The following is a 14,757-nucleotide window of genomic DNA, read 5'->3' as shown; positions in this document are numbered from 1 at the left end:
TACCTGGTACCATTTGTGGAATTCCTCCCATGAAGAAATAAGTCACAAGAGGAAAGAAAGAGGAGTACAGGCCATTCACTGGTGGGAGATTAGCAAGAAGAGCAAAAGCCATACCTGGAAACATATAGAAAAGCTGGTACCATTCTTTTAGCTTTTGCTTTTAGCTTTTGCTGATTTACGTCACGCTATAAAGTATGCATAATACTGACCTTGTGGCACCTGTATTGTGCCAGCACTCACGCCACCAAGAACATCTGGAAGTGCATATTCCTTTAACTTATATTTGGGTAACCAGGTGAGTATAGGAAAAAGGCCAAAAATGAAAGCTTTCAGTTTGGCTGGAGAGCAGCTGCAAGAGAAAGAAAATGGGATAATATACTGTTGTTGGTTGTCTGGGAACATCCTAATCCAAATTAGCAGGGACGTAGCAATAGGGGTTGCAGAGGTAGCGACCGCATCGGGGCCCTTGGGCCAGAGGGGCCCCAAAGGGCCCTTCCTCAACTACAGTATTAGCTCTCTATTGGTCTTGTGCTCATAATAATCACTTCTATAGATGCTTTGAATATTGGTAATCATTAACAAACTGCTCCCCATCCCCTTCTTGCACCTCTGACACTGTAGTTGCCATTGGCAGATTTTGGTGTGCCGTATCAATTGTTATGTATAGAGTGCTTGGGGGGCCCCATTGTAAAACTTGCATCGGGGCCCACAGCTCCTTAGCTACGCCACTGCAAATTAGCTTTTACTAGACTGATTATCTGCCCAATGTGAAGTAAAATTGTAAAACCTTAACCTAAAGGCCAATTTTTGCTAAACAAAACATGTTTTAATTTCCTCACATGTATACTATAAGGACTACTGAAAGTGGTCTGAAAGTCATCATTTCTAATTTGCTCTAAAAGATTCCTCACACCTTTAAAGCTACTATCCCAGAATTTTTTTTAGCAGAACATCACTGAAATGGTTAAACAAAGCACTTTGTCCTGCTATTCAGCTTCAAATCCGCATCCAAACTGGAAATAACAGTATATTTGTTTACATTCCAATGTTGATACATTTGTCTGTATCAAGTAAAAAACACTTTGTGTCTCTGCTTCAGGCACACACACATTTCAGAACAACTCATTGGAAGATTTTAATATATAATAAAAAGCAGTTGGAATAAAATGCAATGGAAACTTGTAATTTGTAGACAGACAATATTACTTGTGCACAAAAGCAAATATAATAACTGTATGAATAATAAAAAGTAGAAAACAGATGTTTATTGAATGTTATGTCAGAGTTTCAGACCACTGTGTATGCTAAGTACACACAATACAATTTTCTGATGTATTTACTGTCAGATCAATCATTTCCAATGGGTCCAATCGGATTTCTGATCGATTTTCTGATTGATTTTCCATAGAAGTGAACAGAAAATTGATCGGAAAATCCATCGGAAATCAGATCGGACCTGTCAGAAATACTCAATCTGACAGTAACTCTGTCAGAAAATGGTATTGTGTGTACCTAGCATTAGTGTCTTTTGATGTAGTAAAATAAAACCTTTGCAATTATTTTTAAATATAACTTTTGTTGGTTTGGACCACTTCACTTTAGTTGAACTCCAAAATATATCAAATAAAAGGGGTACATCACAAAAGGGTTGAAAAAAATATTTTATTTAATATGCATAACAAATCGACCACAATTGACGTTTTCTGGCTGATCTATTAAAGAAGGCCAACATAGAGGTCTAGGTGGTAGTATATGAGCTGAGAACAACCTCTTACCAGTTCTCAGCCCTGTGTCAATCACCAACCCTGGCAGTCCAAGTTCACTGAAGTCTTGAAATGTGTTTGTATAGTGGCTGAGTGAGGTTGGAGAAAAAGCATCACTGATGAGGACTTCCTCTCTTACGAAACAGAAATAAAATAAGTGTGTTGTGTACATAATGGGAATTACACTATTTTGGCATTGACCATAACTTTGGTTGCATAAGCGGCAGTAAAATTTGAGCTGTGTGTGCATGTCAATTTTTCCAGTGTTTCGTAAATCACGGCCATAGTGCATAAGGCTCATTGTCAGATGCGCATGCCCACAGGTGCCTGATGATGGGAAGATGGCTCACTTCCCTCCCCGAGCGCCTCCCTCCATCTTTCCCTATGCAGAGTCCTGATGAGAGTGTAAATGAGAGGTTACTCACCCTGCTCTCACCACTGACCAGACCTCCCTTCAGTCAGGGACATCTCAGGCTACCTAATACTTGGGGGCACCTCTAGCTAATTATTATTGAGGGTAATTCTGGCTACCTGATATTAAGGGAAACCTGTAGCTACCTATGACAGGCAAGCAATTTTCAAAATATCACTGCGCTCCAAATAGTACCAAAATGTGACAGGGGATCGCAGCAATGAAAAGGTCACTTCACCTTAAAAGATAGTCAATAGGCATGGATTACTGTGCTTCAATAACCCTCACAGAGGTTAATACCCTGTAAACAATCACAGACAAATGCACATAGTGCAAAGTATTGCCAAAATACAGCTGTAATCAGCACCACGTGTTTGCACTCCTGGGGGTAGTGCCACCACCTCGGGAAGATATAGCTCAAACTCCCCCTATGTGGCCCCACTCACCAGAAGCGCGTCTTGTCACACTGCATATATACAAAAGCCGGTCAGCCGAGCTTCTCTTTAAAAAAGATCCAGTGTTTATTCCATAAAATCGCCATCGTGGGTCCCACAGTAACAGCTGCTCAATCCGCGGTACATAGCGCATGCCGCCGGGTCCCTCTCTTCCTTAATATGAAGTCATCACGTTCCTCAGGCTCCGCCCTACGCGTTTCATCACCGTCATGACTCATTCAGGGGCTGGAGGACAGCGATTGACATCTCACTAAAAAGTTTATAGCCGCGCCCACTCCGCTCGCCGGTACGCCCGCAATGCCGCCCTCTCTTGTTACTAGGCGACCAGGTAGCGTGCTGACCTATGTGCGCGCGGAATACAATCCATTACATAACATCTCCCTCTACATATAATGCGTACAGTGCAGTTCTAATCTAATCTACGTACAATACAGTACTAATCTCTACATACAATACAATGCAACTCTAATCTCATCTTCGTACAGTGCAGTGTAATCTCAGTGTAAATATTAGATCATATATAATCGTGTTGCTATACAAATCATTAAATATATTCACAACCCTTAACCATATATTATAAAGCCTAACCCTTAGCATAAATATATCAATACATCCCTCTTATACCAATTTTAAACATCACCTTTCTCTTTAAAGTGACAGTGCAAAATTCATATGAAACAATACCTTCATATTAGAAGACGTGCCCATGAAGTGTGCGCTATGCGCTGTCCTGCACCCAGCGCACACTCCACAGCACGCTTATATCCCTATTACCCCTTTTAATTAAAGTGACAGTGCATAATAAATCTGCAAAACACTAAACAATTCAACCGTGTGAAAAATTGATATAAATACATATACAAAAATTCAAAAATTCTATATATGTGCAACCATAAATATGTGAAAATTAGAGGTAGTACTGCATGTCCCTAATCTATATATCCATTCGGTCTCTTTTTTACAGAGCTGCTGCAGCCGATTTGACCTGCTCCAGTGCGTTTTAACAAGCTCGACTGCAGCAACTTTGAGAGACCTAGGATCCTTTCCATGGCTTTCTGCAAAATGGGCTGACACACTATGCGAGCTTAGCCCTTTCTTATTAAAAATGTGTTGATAGATCCTCTTTTTTAGGGGCTGAGATGTTCTTCCCACATATTGTAGGTTACAGCCACAAGTCAGGACATATACCACATAGCTCGTGGAACATGTAATAAAATTCTTAATTTTAAAATCCCTCTGATTATAACTTGAAACAATATTGTCCGCATGACCACTGCTAGTCTCTCTACATATACAACAATTTCTGCAGGGGTAATACCCCGGTCTTTGCCAGGGGTTACTAATCCTAGCTGGAGGGTCAACACAGCTGGGGACTAACATGTCCCTCAGATTCGGAGCCCTTCTGTATATAAATTTGGGTATAGATGGTATGACCCTACTGCCAATACTTCCGGAACACCCCCTTCACCTGTTTGTATGAGACATTGAAAGTGGAAATGAAAGATAGGGGTGGAGGTTCCACCTCTCTCCCCCCATTCCTCCTCAATAAATCCTCTCTGTTCATGGCTGCCACCTCATTCTCAACTTCATTTATCATATTGGGTGATTACCCCTTTTGCATAAATCTCTGTGAAAGAGTTTTTGCCTGCTCCTGATAATCCTTCAAATTGGGGCAATTTCTCCTAACCCTCTGGAACTGTCCCTTTGGCACAGCCCCTATCCACCTGGTCCCTTTTTTTTTTAAAAACACCTTGTGGACAGCCTTCCCCTTTCCTTATACATGGTGAGATCCAGAAAATGTATCATAGAACTACTCACCTCGTCCTCTAACACAATATTTGGATAGATGGAGTTGGCCCTTTTTAAAAAGCAGCTCCACTCCTCCTCTGATCCATTCCACAAAATCATAAGATAATCAATAAACCTCCGACAATCAATAATTCTATTGGTGCAGATCTGAATGGCCAACTCCTCCCACTCAGCCATGTAAATATTAGCCAGAGAGGGCGCGAACAGCGCCCCCATCGCACATCCTTTAATCTGTGCGTAATACTCACCTCTATGCCAAAAGTAATTCCTAGAAAGGGCAAATTCCAGAAGCTGGATGAGGAAATCTATTTGTTTGACTGGCAACAAACCATCCCTCATCAAAGCCCTCCTGACTGCTCCCACGCCCCAACCCCCATGGTTGATATTAGTGTATAGAGACGCGACATCTGCTGTCACCAGCAGCGTCGCGTCCTCTATCACCATACCCTCAAATACCCTCAGGGTGTGCGTGGTACAGAGCTGGGACAAGGTCCTCCAGCACCCAAGGCTGAGACACCAAAGTGCGCCCCTCCATCCCTCCCACCCCAGCTGTCACACACTGATTGCCATTAGACTAAGAGGGCCACAGGGCCCACAACCTCCCCAACACCTTAATATCTAGTTATCTGGCTTGCAGTCACTGCTATGTATCCCCTTTTCTTATTTCTTTCTGCTTCAAACACAATTAGGAATGACAGCTGAATGAATTGTGCGCCCCCTCCTACACTGCGCCCTGAGGCTGGAGCCTCTCCAGCCTATGCCTCGGCCCGGCCCTGGCGTGGTATCCCTCAGGACTCTAGGCAATTTATCCACAACTGGCTGTAAAAAAATAGTCCAAATAGCCTCCAAGTCTATACGTAACAGAGTCAATTCCATTAATAATTGGACGACCTGGTGGGGAAGTTACTGATTTATGAACTTTAGGTAGTTGGTAAATGATCGGAGTTCTGGGATGCTTAGTAACAAGGTGCTCAAACTCTTTGTCGTTAATCATACCTATGCCCTTCTTTAACAATCCTATCAATTCTTTTTTATATATGGAGACCAGATCCCCCCTCAGTTTTCCAATTCACAGAAATATTGGTCCTTGTTTAAAATGACAACCCCCCCTCTTATCTGCAGGTCGAATAATCAATTCCTTCTCTTTTAACAACTTACACACACCACGATCATGATTCACAATTTATGCGGTATTAATTTTCTCAAGGTCCCCATGCACTAAATTCTTAAAAATATCTATCGCGTGTTTATAGCATTATCAGAGGGATTAAAAGTGGAGTTATTCCGCATGCTCGCGTGTGTGTATTCACCTGCCTTATTAGCCTTGCTAGATGGAACCATCACCTGAGGAAGGCTGCTGGCCAAAATCCGGATCGGGATTTTATTCTTTGATATGTTAATAAACAAGCATTTGTCAGTAAGTATAATCGTTGTGGGGTCTGTCCAACACTAGGCGCAGCCTAAACTATGGTGTGTCCCCTCTGTGCTTCCATATACAGGAATTGAGCTGACAGCATCCTGCATATCCTTTGGAGCGCAGAGCACAGAGTGTGCGTCATCACTGCTGGTGGAGAGACTCGGCGTCCTCAGTTAGATCCAGTACATACGCGCGAGCGGTGTTTGTGCACATAGCACGGAACTTATGCCCACGGAGGACTTCATGTAACAGCAGGAGGTATTTCCCTTATACCTATGCTGTTTGCAGGTACTGTTTCCACATATTTAATACAGCGGCTGGTTTTCAGGGACATTGTATCCTCCAGCCATCGAGCGCCAGGTCCTCCTAGTGTTTACATAGTAACAAGAGAGGGCGGCGTTGCGGGCGTACCGGCGAGCAGAGTGGGCGCGGCTATAGACTTTTTAGTGAGACGTCAATCGCTGTCCTCCAGCCCCTGAATGAGTCATGATGGTGATGAAACGCGTAGGGCGGAGCCTGAGGAACGTGATGACGTCATATTAAGGAAGAGAGGGACCCGGCGGCATGCGCTATGTACCGCGGATTGAGCTGCTGTTACTGTGGGACCCACTGTCTGGCGATTTTATGGAATAAACACTGGATCTTTTTTAAAGAGAAGCTCGGCTGACCGGCTTTTGTATATATGCAGTGTGACAAGACGCGCTTCTGGTGAGTGGGGCCACATAGGGGGAGTTTGAGCTATATCTTCCCGAGGTGGTGGCACTATCCCAGGAGTGCAAACACGTGGTGCTGATTACAGCTGTATTTTGGCAATACTTTGCACTATGTGCATTTGTCTGTGATTGTTTACAGGGTATTAACCTCTGTGAGGGTTATTGAAGTGCAGTAATCCCTGCCGTTGACAGGCAAGGGAAGTAAGAGAGAAAAGACAGCTGGGTCAGCCAGCACGCTTGTGGTGCAGTTCGGTGGGGGTTTGTAGGTACATGGAGAGTGAAGTCTAAGGTGCCAGGACATCTGTGCCTGTGGGCTCGTGTGAGGTAAATCCAGGCCTGGATGCACTACATGTTTGTCACTGGGAGCGCACGTCTTATTATCAGCGTATAGAAGTACCTTGGTATCTAGTACTAGCTCTGTTCTCTTTGATTCAGTACTTACCTCCCTCCTTTTAAACTGTTTTCAATCTATTTTCTTATTTTGGCTGGCCCCTCCCCCTGTTTAGAAGTGACTTTTCCTGATTAATGAATAACATCCCACACTTAGAAATCTTCCCACTATCATTTTATTGGCATTGATATGTTATTGCTTTCATCCACACACATACATGACCACTTTGGCATATCTTTGCTTATTTATGAAATTACATTTTATATAATGTTACTATTTCATTTATGCAGCTTAATCTCACCCTTAAAAGCACCCCTTTAATGCCCAGTGCACACTAGAGGGTCCTAACATGTATACGATAGCCCCCAACTCCCTCAGTGCTCTGGCTGGTGAGTGATCAGCCTTGTGGATGCATTATTCTCCCCAATTTGAGAATTATTCAAGAATTATGGGCAACTTTTATCAATTGTAGCGTTTAAAAAATCTAACCAATGTTTCACACATTATGAAAAAATTTTGAACCCCCCCCCTCCCCCCCCCCCCCCAAAAAATGCTTGGATCTATCAAGGAATGTACAATCTATCATACGCCATTCAATGTTCTGAAAAAATTATCTGAATTTTCCACCATGGTTGAATGAAAAATATTGAGAAAAAAAACACAGGAAACGTTTCTCAATCAAACAAAATGAACACTTTCATTTTTTTTCCGATACAACCAATTGTTGTTATTGGAAAAGTGGGGAGAGCAAAACTGTTATTGTATTGTGTGGCTACCTTAAGGCTTTGCAGATGACACTATGGGCCCTATGCAATTACCAAACTCGCCAGCGCTAAGTGCTGGCGAGTTCTTAAATTTGGCGTCAGCAAGGTCGCCTAATGCAATTGCATTTAACACCCCCCAGGGCGGAAAAGAACTCGCTTGGGCGATTTAATCGCCCAGCAAGTTCCTTTCCCCCTATGCAATTGCATTTTGCACCCCCCGGGAAGCGATGCTTCCCGGCAAACATAGGTGCTAACTTTTCTCCTGCTCTGAGCAGGCAAAAAGACCTATCGCTGCTGTCAGCGGGCTGATTTTGGCATCTGGGAGCCTCCTTTACTAAGGAAACCCCAGATGCCAGTGATTTAAATAGGTAAAGGAGTCAGCTTTGACTCCTTACCTATTTAAAATGTAACAAAAAAACTTACCTCCATCGTTCCCGTCTCGCCGCATGTCCCACGCCGCTCCTCCTCTCATCTCCGTGACTGTGAGTATTCTTGGAGCCGGCAAAGCATCTTTGAGTATCCCGCCGGGGCTCCCCATTCGTCCACTAGGTGGCCCAATGAGAATCATCCTGATTCTCATTGGTCCAATTAGAATCAGGATGATTCTCATTGGGCCACCTACTGGAGGAATGGGGAGCCCCGGCGGGAGACTCAAAGATGCTTTGCCGGCTCCAAGAATACTCACAGTCACAGAGATGAGCGGAGGAGCGGCGTGGGACATGCGGCGAGACGGGAACGATGGAGGTATGTATCTTCTGAGGGTCCCGCGGTAGCGACGAGCGGCAGGAGGCGACGGGCGGCGGGTATGAGCCGTGCAACGATGCGCTGGCTCTTGCGACGATGCGCGCGCATTTTCCCGGGAGCGAGGCAGCAGTGTTGTGGTGCTCAAGGACAGCTCCACGGCACAAATGCCTCGCTCCACATCGCTGGCCACACAGGAGCATCGCTCAGCGAATACCTAGTATTCGCCTGAGTTATGCTCCTTTACGCAAGAACATCGCTCAGGTGAAACTGGCAATTGAATTTGCTGGTAAATCCTGAGCGATGTGAGGAGATAAGAAGCTTGCATGTTTTCAGCTTCTTATCTCCTTGAATTGCATATGGCCCTATGAATCCTCAGGTTAGCCCCGTCAGAATCCTTCTTTATTTTTCAGCTGATATTTAAGTTGTACTTTAATTTACTTTGATATTTAACCACCCTGGCGTTCTATTAAAGGGAACCTTAACTGGCGAGCAAAAAAAAATTCACTTACCTGGGGGCTTTCCCAAGCCTCCCGCAGCCGTCCGGTGCCCGCGCCGGTCCTTCGGTGCCCTCCGGTCTCCCTCCGCCGCTAAGTTTCGTTTTCGGACGACTGCCAGTCGTCCTCGGGCCACTTCCGCATTCCTCGTCGTAAACTGCAGTAAAGCGCGCCGCATGACGCGTTTGGCGTCATGCACATGACGCGTTCGGCGTCATGCGGACGCGCTTTACTGCAGTTTACGACGAGGAGTGCGGAAGAGGCCCGAGGACGACTGGCAGTCGTCCGAAAACGAAACTTAGCGGCGGAGGGAGACCGGAGGGCACCGAAGGACCGGCGCAGGCACCGGACGGCTGCGGGAGGCTTGGGAAAGCCCCCAGGTAAGTGAATTTTTTTTTGCTCGCCAGTTAAGGTTCCCTTTAAGATCGCCAGGGCAGCTGCATGAGGGTTTTTTTTAAATAAAAAAAAAACTATTTCAGGCAGCCAACTGAAAGTTGGCTGCATGAAAGCCCACTAGATGGCGCTCCGGAGGCGTTCTTCTGATCGCCTCCGGCGGCCAAAAGTAACACGGAAGGCCGCAATGAGCGGCCTTCCGTGTTTTGTTTACTTCGTCGCCATGGCGACGAGCGGAGTGACGTCATGGACGTCAGCCGACGTCCTGACGTCTGCCGCCTCCGATCCAGCCCTTAGCGCTGGCCGGAACTATTTGTTCCGGCTGCGCAGGGCTCAGGCGGCTGGGGGAACCCTCTTTCGCCGCTGCTCGCGGCGGATCGCCGCAGAGCGGCGGCGATCGGGCAGCACACGCGGCTGGCAAAGTGCCGGCTGCGTGTGCTGCTCTTTATTTGATCAAAATCGGCCCAGCAGGGCCTGAGCGGCACCCTCTGGCGGTAATGGACGAGCTGAGCTCGTCCATACCGCTAAGGTGGTTAAGTTGTAAGTTTAAAGGGAAGGTCCAAGCAAAATAAAAAAATGAGTTTCACTTACCTGGGGCTTCTACCAGCCCCATGCAGCCATCCTGTGCCCTTGTAGTCACTCACTGCTGCTCCAGTCCCCCGCTGGCAGCTTTCCGACCTCGGAGGTCGGCGGGCCGCATTGCGTACGTTTTTACGCATTCCCACTAGTGCAGGAACATTAACACATACGTTTTTACGCACTACTGGTTCAATGCGTAAAAATTTACGCATTGAACCAGTAACGCGTAAAAACATATGTGTTAATGTTCTTAACTAGCGGGAATGCGTAAAAACGTACGCAATGCGGCCCGCCGACCTCCGAGGTCGGCTAGCTGCCAGCAGGGGACTGGAGCAGCAGTGAGTGACTACGAGGGCACAGGATGGCTGCATGGAGCTGGTAGAAGCCCCAGGTAAGTGAAACTCATTTTTTTATTTTGCTTGAACCTTCCCTTTAAGTTGCACTTGGCAAATGTATCACATTAACACCAAATTTCCTTGCATGCAATTTGCTAAAGCAACCAGTTTTAATTAAATAAAGAATTTATATCAGACAGTCAGGTGTTAGATCATCTATATTTGAGTGTCTTATTAGGTTATCTATTAACATTAGTATGCAATGCTAAACATTACCTGAAGAGTTTCCTGGCTTTTCCACCAACAGGGTAACTGCGATTCTTCTTTTCATATTCCTCATTAAAAATGTCCAGAGAGTATGTAGGCCGTTCAACTATATATCTGGGACGGGCCTTATTCATAGCTGCGGCTCATGCACCACTTTCTTACAGCTACCTCTTTTGTCTATGGAAGATTTAAGCATTTTTTAAGTTTATCATTTTTTTTATAAATATTCTTCATGCAGAAACCGAATATTTCCACATTTGATACAATTCATGTTTTTTCCTACATTTTCCCCCTAGAAGATAATTTTTTATTGTTTGTTTAAAATAACTTTTCCGCATTCTCCAATTAAAAAAGTACCAAAAAGTTGGTGAAGAAGTGCTGTCAAAAGTATTTTCTTGCTCTCTGGTGGATTCAAAGGCATCTTATTGATAAAATGTGAAAATATCACCCAGGAGAAAACTTAGGAGAAAACGTTATTTGAATAAGGGACTCAGGCCCAAATGTAATTTACTGTGGGCCATATGCAATTAACTTTTTCACCTGAGTTATCTCCTAGGAGATAATTTTCATCTTCTCTTTAAAATAGCCTTTCAGCATTTTACAAATGAAGAAGTACCAAAAAGTTAGATAAAAAGTACCATCACATTTATTTTAAATATTTTCTTGCTTGCTGGTAGCTTAAAAGGTATTTTATGTCAAATTTTGAAAATGTCACCTAGGAGAAAACTCAGGAGAAAAAGTGAATTGCATATGGGCCCAATTCTCCTAAGTTATCTCCTAGGAGATAATTTTCATATTTTTTTTAAAATAACTTTTAAGCCTTTTTTTCAATTCAAAAAGTACCTCAGTGTTGGTGAAAACGTACTGTCAAAATTATATTGAGTATATTCTTGTTTACTGGTGGTTTAAAAGGAATTTTATGATAAGGTGTGAAAATTTAACCTAGGTGAAAACTCTGAGGAAAAAGTGAATTGCATATGGGCCCTTGTCAATAAAATGCCCTTTAAACCACCAGAAAGCATGACGATACTCAAAATTATTACTAAGGTACTTTTCCATACATATTTTTCCATTACAAAGTGCTGAAAAGTTATTTTAAAAAGAAGTTAAAAATTGCCTCCTTGGGGAGAACTAAGGAGAAAACGTTAATTGCATATGAGCCTCAGAGAACTAAAATAATTTAAAGGACATCAGAACCTAAACAAATGCATTACCTGCTTTTGTAAGTAATGTCTTTCTTGCTCTGCCCTCTGTTTGTAGGTAATGCATTTTACTTCGTTTTTTTTTAAATGTACCATGAAATGTAGACATTGATAATCATACATACATGACGTTTCTATAATTATTTCATACTAGTATTTTTTCACAGATATGTAACTATTCATACTTAGAACCAGTTATAGTCAACACATTTTGTAGGTAAAAACCTACTGGTACTTATTTAGGGATCTATTGGTGATCATATGCCCTTCAGTTTTTGGCATGAGTCATGCATAGGTAGTATTCATCACACATGTGGCAATATAAGCCTAACCAATTATTATTTGGGCAAAGGGTTCATAACATAGGCTGATCAAAGACAGACATATGATTATAATCTACACCATGGTAGCAGAGGGTATGGAAGGCTGGTGCTTTAATACCAGGGAGTGAATTATAGTATATGTATCTCAAGTATGTGAGATGGAAAACCCTTATTTTAGCAGCTATTGCCATAGAAAATATTATATTTACAGCTCTGTCTGTAGGTGGCAGTTTTGACATATTCACACGTTTATTTTGTTGATAATGTGTCACAATAAAATGTGTGCTATGTGTGGGAAGAAAAAAAGTGAAACATGAGCAGTCAAATCCTTTGCCATGTATATTGCTCCAGTAAAAGCCTTGTATGTAGCACTTCCTAACACCAAAAACATCCCTTGAAACTTTTTCTTTTGAACCAAACAATAAATGTTAAGTTAATTTTTACCTTTTAATGTACACTGCAATATTTTACCAAGTGCATTTACTTAAGACATAAGTGCAAACAAAACTCAGATTAACTCTACAAATAAAATACACACCTGTCTGGAAATTGCCAAATGTGTAAAATTAGAGTTTTATTGAGTTTTCACCGAATACTGGCAAGAAGTTTTAAATCAGGATGATACCATTTATCATAATGATTTAAAACTTCTTGCTTTTACTGATGGCTAACACGGTACAATACACTACTGCTCACAGAATACTGTTATTTTTTATTTAATACCAATGCCAAAGCTGTTACAAAATATATGCTTTTGGGGCTTGTTACTTATCTGGATCTGCAAACATTCTACAGCATACCAGTAAAAACCTTCACAGTGAATGTTATGATTTGAATGGAAAGTGAATTTATCTCTGTGTCCGTCTTTACAATGTGAGACCTGGAACCCCCTAGCAGTGCTTTTCTAAGCTTTTTCTGAGCCTGTGTGATTTAAAAAGCTCCTCGTAATGTAACGCTATGGGTGTTATACCACTTGAGTGATGTGATTTTATAAAAATCACTCATAGCATTGCATCACTGCTTACAAAAGACTGCTAGTGGGTTTGAGCCCTCAGTGGGATTTATGTTGCAGCTTGCAATTAAAGATACTCACATATCCTGCATTTAGTTAACTTCCTAGTATATTATGCATTTCTGTGACCCTTGCAGTTCTACTATGTGTGCTTTTGTCCTTGGGCAAACATCTGGCAAAGGTGAACAGCTTGGATACTTGGACACTAGGGTACACTCAGGAAACTGTGAGCTCTGTTATTTTTTTCCCATGTAAAGCCCACCCATTTTGACTTAATTCACGCCTATAATGGGTTATCCTGCTGTATTATTGCTGCTGCTATACTCTCCACCATTTTTCTTCACTTGTACTGGACCATACAGAGGTGGAGTGTAAGAAACCATTGTATGATGGGAGCTGATGAGACTAATGCAGTGGCATCCAGCTGTCTGGAATAAACTACTAATCCAGTTGAGTAATGTGATTTCTTAACTACATGTTATAATTGTACGCCTATGAAAACTGGAATGTTTCTCATTTCAATTAATCTAATCTGATTTATATAATTTTATATCTACAATAAATTTGCTTTAAATATTCATTTTAAGTGACTGTCCTCTTAAAGGGAACCAAGCAGCTTTTTAGCCACCAGAGGATCTCAAAAAGCACATTAAAATGCATGCTAACATTGTGGCTCACTAATAAAAAAAACACCTTCCATTTTACCTCTTCTTTTTATATTTAAAGTGAACCTCCAGACTAAAAATCGACTCAGCAGCACTGAAAAGGCCTGGTGATTCTTTAACCATTTCACAGCATCAGAACTTTGTTTCTCTTATACAAGCCTCATTTTTAGCTGCACAGAAGAAAACTGCCCGGGCATTTTTCCCCTGGTGCTGTGCAAAGCATGATGGGATTTCTGATGTTGTTGTTCTCGTTCTGCTGTTTTGGTGCAATTTTTTTTTTTTACATTTTGAATTTTACATTTGAAGCCTAGTGCATGCAGCTGGGAGGGGTTATCAGGACAAAGGACAGTTGGCACTGTGTCTTATGTTCCTTGTCACCTCCTTTCAACCAAAAAGATGGCTGCCCCATGACAAAGATGGCAGCCCCCATGAATCACAAACATTTGCCTGTTCTTTTAAAACAGGGTGGGTAAAAAATGATATTCCCTATCTATTCTAATTAACATAACTAATGTAACTTAATGACAGTATGTTTGTTTAGGCTGAAGTTCCCTTTTAAATGTTTGTTAGGGCTTGTTCACACCTACGGCACTTTCTTGGGGTTTTTTAAGCGCTGATGATTTCAGAAAAGCGTTTGTGCAATGTTTCCCTATGAGAGTGTTCACATGAGTGGTTCGATTCCGATCCGCTCACCAAAGCGCTGCCTGTACCATTTTCTGGGCGATTTGCCTGTAATGGAAGGTATAGGGAAATAGCGATTTCCCCAGCGCTTACATGAATAAATACATTGTATTTATTCATTTCTGGGTACAAGAGTTAACTTCCTGACGAAAAAAAAAATCCCTCTGTAAAAGTGCTTAAAAAAGCGCTTTACACAGTGCAGGGAAAGGTGATTTAAAATCGCAAAAAATTGCTCAGCGCTTGAAAAAGCGATGGCGATGAATAATGTTAACAGGGCCTTAGAGGCTTTAGAAGTAGTTCTGTGGACGGTAGGGCCTGCAATTCACATAAATTGCAGG

The 14,757-nt window shown here is 42.6% G+C and overlaps 1 protein-coding gene across 2 annotated transcripts in view; it reads right to left on the bottom strand.

Annotated features, from left to right (window-relative positions):
- The window catches only part of SLC26A9 (solute carrier family 26 member 9), a 103,214-nt gene that overhangs the window by 65,164 nt on the left and 23,293 nt on the right, over window positions 1–14,757 (bottom strand). For both annotated transcript variants that reach the window (XM_068265546.1, XM_068265547.1), the window contains exons 2-4: window positions 10,546–10,713; window positions 210–349; window positions 4–114 (exon numbers count right to left, since the gene is read on the bottom strand). In XM_068265546.1, the coding sequence (XP_068121647.1) occupies window positions 4–114; window positions 210–349; window positions 10,546–10,670 (376 nt within the window). In that variant the 5' untranslated portion in view covers window positions 10,671–10,713. The remainder of the gene's footprint in view (window positions 1–3; window positions 115–209; window positions 350–10,545; window positions 10,714–14,757) is intronic.

The sequence above is a fragment of the Hyperolius riggenbachi genome, chromosome 2 (genome assembly GCF_040937935.1).
Source record: "Hyperolius riggenbachi isolate aHypRig1 chromosome 2, aHypRig1.pri, whole genome shotgun sequence".
Lineage (NCBI taxonomy): Eukaryota > Metazoa > Chordata > Amphibia > Anura > Hyperoliidae > Hyperolius > Hyperolius riggenbachi.
The sequence above is the reverse complement of the archived record's forward strand: the minus strand, read 5'-3'. Positions and strand labels throughout refer to the sequence as shown.